Source organism: Gorilla gorilla, chromosome 16, assembly GCF_029281585.2.
Source record: "Gorilla gorilla gorilla isolate KB3781 chromosome 16, NHGRI_mGorGor1-v2.1_pri, whole genome shotgun sequence".
Taxonomy (NCBI): Eukaryota; Metazoa; Chordata; class Mammalia; order Primates; family Hominidae; genus Gorilla; species Gorilla gorilla.
Window position 1 is genome coordinate 51,018,943 of NC_073240.2, and position 6,214 is coordinate 51,025,156.

The window sequence follows — 6,214 nt, forward strand, 5'->3', positions numbered from 1 at the left end:
CACCATGAGTCAGGATATCCTAGTGGTACCTGAAGCCTTACCAAGAAATAGGCACCACCCCTCTGCTCAGAAATCTATGCACAGGTATCTCATCCTTGGCAGGTCCTCCCTCCCCACAGGTGATCCTAAAGCTTTAAGGGAATAAAAAACACCTCACAAAGGGCTCCCTAACGGAGATCCTGCAAACAGAATGTATGGGTATCATATAAAGCTTTCACTTCGCTAGAAAATGTAAAGAGAGTGGATGTTACTTGCCCCTACCACAAAAATGATATCTATATGAAGTAATCCATTTGCTAACTAGCTAAACTATTCCACGATGTAGATGTACTTCAGCACATCATATTGTACATGAGAAAAACACACAATGTTATCTGTCCATTTAAAAATAAATTAAAATGGAAAACTTTTAACTTTCACTTCCCAGCTCTCACATGAGCCAGGGATGCTAATGATTTGCTAGATCCCCATGCCCCACCCCTACCCCTAGCTCTGCATCCTAATCTATTGCAAAATGCAACCAAAATGTGGATTATTTGATGTTTTTCAGGACACCATTGAGATCACTGGAACTTTTAAACACCGCAAAATGACCCTGGTGGAGGAGGGCTTTAACCCTGCTGTCATCAAAGATGCCTTGTATTTCTTGGACGACACAGCAAAAATGTATGTGCCTATGACTGAGGACATCTATAATGCCATAAGTGCTAAAACCCTGAAACTCTGAATATTCCCAGGAGGATAACTCAACATTTCCAGAAAGAAACTGAATGGACAGCCACTTGATATAATCCAACTTTAATTTGATTGAAGATAGATTGTGAGGTGCAGTTTTGTAGGAAATTAAGCATACCAGTAAAGGGAGACTTTTTTAAATAGCAGTTGAGTCTTTGCAAGTTAAAAGATTTAGAGATTATTATTTTTCAGTGTGCACCTACTGTTTGTATTTGCAAACTGAGCTTGTTGGAGGGAAGGCATTATTTTTTAAAATACATAGTAAATTAAATGAACACCAACATGTGAGATGGTACTGTCTCTGTGTTCTTTCCTCACTGTACTCTAAATACAAAGCCTGTGTCAATTACTCCAAAGCCTGAAGTCCTCACTGGTAACTTTTCATAGGTGTCCCATTCATAAGAGTAAAGACGTTCTAGGTAAAAATGGCTGGGAACGGAGGGTGGGGTGAGGGATGGTAGGGTGAGGAGGCTAGATCAGCAGTGGCCAACACAATGGAAATCTACTCCAATGTGAGGAGGCCAACTTTCCCTACCCGGAGGCATCCTGTCCACTGTGTATAGGTAGCATTATCCAACAGGTAATAATGCCATCTATAGTCCTTACAGGAGCCTAATTCTATGGCATCAGAGTTCTGTACACAAAAGGTGTTCAGGCCGGGCGCGGTGGCTCACGCCTATAATTCTAGCACTTTGGGAGGCCGAGGCAGGTGGGTCACGAGGTCAGGAGTTCAAGACCAGCCTAGCCAAGATGGTGAAACCCCATCTCTACTAAAAAAATACAAAATTAGCCAGGCGCAGTGGCAGGCGCCTGTAATCCCAGCTACTCGGGAGGCCAAGGCAGGACAATCGCTTGAACCCGGGCGGCAGAGGTTGCAGTGAGCCAAGATCACATCACTGCACTCTAGCCTGGGTGACAGAGTGAGATGCCGTCTTAAAAAACAAACAAACAAAAAAAAGGTGTTCAATACATTTTAGCTACTTAGGGGTTGCAAACTCAAGTGTCTTCAGAATTCACATAGGTAATGTGGATGAGAAAAGCAGGTCACAAATGAATGTGGTAAACTTGGGGACGGCCACTAAGCTTCAGTCAGCTAAATACAGGTCAAGTATTGCTGGAATTTTTTAATTATTCAGAAAACAGAAATCCATCAGAATTTATTAACATTAGTGTCACTAAAGTTGATCTACAACCCCCCCCCACACACACACACACACACTCTCACAATTACTAAGTTTGACTGGCTTTTTAAAAAGAAAACAAATCCAGATATGTATGTGACTCTCCCAATTTTTGAAATCTGAAGTCTCAAAATTTTTAAAACTTCTATGCATCCCAAACAAAATGTGTGTCTGGGCCAGATAAGTGCCAGCTGTCCAGTTAGCACCTGAGTCCCACTTACATGTGCCCCTACTCCTCAGATGGCAACTGGTTTCACTCCAAAGCCAGTCTCCTGCCCATGGACCCTTTTCAAAGACCGGAGGAGCTTTAGGGTGGCACGGGAGGCTTTGGGAAATTCTGAGGAGCTCTTTCACATAAGCCCTTTCTCCTTAGACCCAGCTGCCTCCCTTCCTGGGTTTAATTGCTTTACCTCTGCCTGTATGAGCTGCAACAGAATTCCAGGAGCAGGTCATGGGTGAAAGCATTCAAGATGACATGTACCTTACCTAGAGCTTGTCCTAGGCATGGGAGCATCATGGTCATTGAGTTCACGTCCAGAAAGCATGGCCCAAGTTTACCACAGCCTCTCTAGAAGTTTCTATCATGGAGTTTCCTTCCCTAGAGGACATCTTCAGATGACCAGGAGCTGGTAATGCGTGCTAATTCTCCCCCCATTTAGTCCCCATAAAGCCCCAGGCAAACATTTCTAGGACTTCTCAATGATATATGATGAGAGGTGTTGCCACCCCCAGCCCCAACAGAGTACTAGAAATATTTTTTTTAACTCTCTCCACTCTTTTGGGTGACTTTAAGAAGAATCATGACCAAAATCCTCGCCCCCACTCATTATACCTAACAGTAAACATTTCCTGAGTGCTTAATATACACTGAGGACTTGAGGAGGGCCTAAAGAAAACTCTAGATAGGCTGCACCTTTGTGAATTTTGCCAGTAATTAGAATGATTATTGTTTGTGGGTCAGCACTTGGGAATTTTTGCAAAATTCTCTGCCTTTGAGTCACAGGAGAATGTGAACCTAAGTAGTGGGAGATAGGACAGCCTTTGAGTATCACATTGTGCAATTGTGTTACCTGGAATCTTGTCAAAGGAGAAGCAGGTTGTCAGCAGCAGTCATGTTAGAGCAGTGGCTTCATTCTGTGTCACAAGGGGTATCTTTTTGGGTAAGAGGTCAGCATTTACACTGTTGGCCAGAATATTCGTGTTATATTAACCAGAGCCTGCTTGCCCTGATCTCATTTGACCCATGTTTTAGACCTTCCAGTCAGAAACTCAGAGACCCAGGTCCTCGCATCCACACCCTGCCCAGCTCTGCCTCCCAGCCTGATGGTTTCCTCAGTCTCCCACTTCCCCACACCTCCCTGAATCTGGCCAGGTAACACAGCTCCATTGAGATAAATAGAGACACCCCCACAATGTCCTCAGCCCCTAGGTTTGCATGTATGTAAACAATTTTAAGCCATCACCTGTGAGAGATAATACCTTAAAGACTGATTTTTCTCTTTGAAAAGGGTAAGAAATCGTGCCCAAGAAATATCTGCACAAGTCATTCTCATTTGAAAATATAAGTGAATTTAAAAAAATAAGCTGATATCCATGTAAATTATCCAACAGGGCTTTGATTTCAAATGTATTGTTTGGAAACCTGTAATCAGTGCATAGATGGGATGCTATAGGCACCAAAATAATTTGGGGATAAAAGTAGGAAATGTCAGCCTCTGAAATGGATGCTAATGAGAATCAGTATTAAAATGGGTAAAGTTAGCCAGGCATGGTGGGGTGTGCCTATAATCCCAGCTACTCGGGAGACTGAGGCAGGAGGATCACTTGAGCCCAGGAGTTTGAGTCCAGCCTGGGCAACATAGTGAGATCGCATCTCAAAAAAAAAAAAAAAAGATAGGTTTAACTAACTGCAGCGACTCAACCTAAGAGATAATTTGCTAAATGTGTCGTTCATTCATACATCCACCCTACAAGCACTTAGTGGGTGCCTGCTACGCACCAAGAAATGTTCTCAGCACAAGAGTGCTGAGTCCCATTCCCCCAAACTAGAATTGGAGTTTGCATTTCTAACAAATGCCCAGGTGAGGCTAATGCTGTGGAATGGGGGCCACATTTGGGGAATCACTGACATCCTGAGTTATACAACATGTGCACTTACTTAGTGGGTAACTCAGTTCCTCAGAGCCAGATCATCCCTTACTAACTGAGGCTCAGCTCTTAGCTCAAGTGGCTCAAAGTGCAGTCCCCAGGAAAGGCCCAGCATCAAGAAGCACCTTGTCATCACACAAGCCTGCAATTGCTCTTGGAAATTTACATCAATTAGAGCTTATATCTGCTTGCTAGATACATACACATATATTGTGATTTGCTATAGCAAACGAAAAGCAATCCTAGAGAGTAGCTAGTCAAACCTCTTTACTTGATAAATGAAAAAACTGAGGCCTGAGGTTAAGTGACATGACTAAAGTCACACAGCTAATTGGCATCACTAAGCTCCCACCTAGTACTTGCAGGAAGAGAGTACCGTCATAGACCAGTAGTTCTGAGTGTGGTCCCTGAGCCAGCAGCATCAGCAGCACCTGGGAACTTGCTGGACCAACAAATTCTTGGACCCTGAAAAATTCTAGACCTACTGAATCAGAAACACAGAGGGTAGGCCCAGACATCTGTGTTTTGACAAGCCAAAGCCCTCCTGGTGTTACTGATGTGGACTCAGTTTGACAATCACTGGCTTAGAGCAGTGCACAAGCTTTACTGTGCATGAGAATCACTTGGGGACACCAGTGCTTTGAGTGCTTGGAGTGCCGTGAGTGCTTGGGGCACACACACTGCTTTGAGTAGCATGTCAATCTAAAGCAGTGGTTCCCAGATATCCCTGCACATTAGAATCATCTGGGGAGCTGTCAAAAATCCCAAAGCCCAGGCCCATGCCATACCAATTAGATCAAGGATTCTGGGAGTGAGAACCAAGCATCAGTATTTTTTTCAGGACCTCCAAGTGATTCCAGTATGCAGCAAAGCTCAGGGATCACTAGTAGAGAACAAGCGGCTAGTTTTCAGCTTTTGGCCAGGTGCAGTGGCTCACACCTATAATCACAGCATTTTGGGAAGCCAAGACAGGAGGCTCTCTTGAGCACAGGAGTTCACAATCAGCCTAGGCAACATAGGGAGACCCTGTCTCTACAAAAAAATTTTAAAAATTAGCCAGGCCAGGCATGGTGGCTCACGCCTGTAATCCCAACACTTTGGGAGGCCAAGGCAGGAGGATCACCTGAGCCCAGGAGTTCCAGACCAGCCTGGGCAACACAGGGAGACCCTGTCTCTATAAAAAGTTATAAAAATTAGCCAGGCATAGTGGTGTGCACCCGTAGTCCCAGCTACTCGGGGGACTGAGGTGGAAAGACAGCTGAGCTGTGTTCACACCACTGCACTCACAGAATGAGACCCCATCTCAAAAATAAATAGCTACTTGGGAGGCTAAAGCAGGAGGATTGCTCAAGCCCAGGAAGTCGAGGCTGCAGTAAGCCATGACTGTGCCTCTGCACTCCAGCCTGGGTAAGAGAGAAAGCACTAGTCTCAAAAAAAAAAAAAAAAAAAAAAAAAAGCTTTAAACTCTTAACAAAGATTCTTTTCTTGACCAAACTCTAGCTAAGCTCCTCTGAGCCCCCTTCTCGACTAGGCCTCAACCTTTGCCTATAAAGACTTGAACAAACACTAACACAGTTTCTCACAGCTCAAGGCCACATCCCTAAGATGATCCTAGCTCACCTTAAAGTGCCTGCTTAAGAAAACTCAAAGCTGCCGAAAGAATTAACTGTTTGTTCCAGCGAACCCCTGAACACAGGGCCCTGACTCCCAGTCTCTGTGGGAGGGTAAGAGTCTTACTTCAAAAAGCACCAGTTAGCAAACCCAGAGGGGTTTCACATCAACCACTTTCCGCTTTTTGTAATTTTTCACATTCCTGACTCTTCTAAGTCTAGGCTGGCCTTCTCCCTATTCTCCCATTCACCCTGTGAAATGCCTAGTCACCTCTGCACAAATCCAAGTTGAGTTCAGTTCACATGGGACCCTTTTCCCTATTGTGATAGTATATTACTGTTTAACATCTATCCTTAAAGTTCCAACTAATGTCCAGCTTTGTTTGTCTTTAATACTCTTTACATAACCCATTTCAGAGTCACAACCTATCAAAGTACCATCTGAAATGGAAATAAAATTATGTGTTTGGCCTCTGAACTAATTATGGGCAAGCCACTTGTGAGCATAGCTTTTATTTGACTACCGGGTTCAGGAAAAAA

General features: G+C 44.0%; 1 protein-coding gene across 2 annotated transcripts in view; it reads left to right on the forward strand.

Annotated features, from left to right (window-relative positions):
• SLC27A2 (solute carrier family 27 member 2) overlaps nucleotides 1-1,023 on the forward strand; it is a 54,084-nt gene extending 53,061 nt beyond the window's left edge. For both annotated transcript variants that reach the window (XM_004056173.5, XM_055362987.2), the window contains one exon: nucleotides 551-1,023. In XM_004056173.5, coding sequence (XP_004056221.4) covers nucleotides 551-727 — 177 coding nt within the window. In that variant the 3' untranslated portion in view covers nucleotides 728-1,023. The remainder of the gene's footprint in view (nucleotides 1-550) is intronic.
• The last annotated feature ends 5,191 nt before the right edge of the window (nucleotides 1,024-6,214 follow it).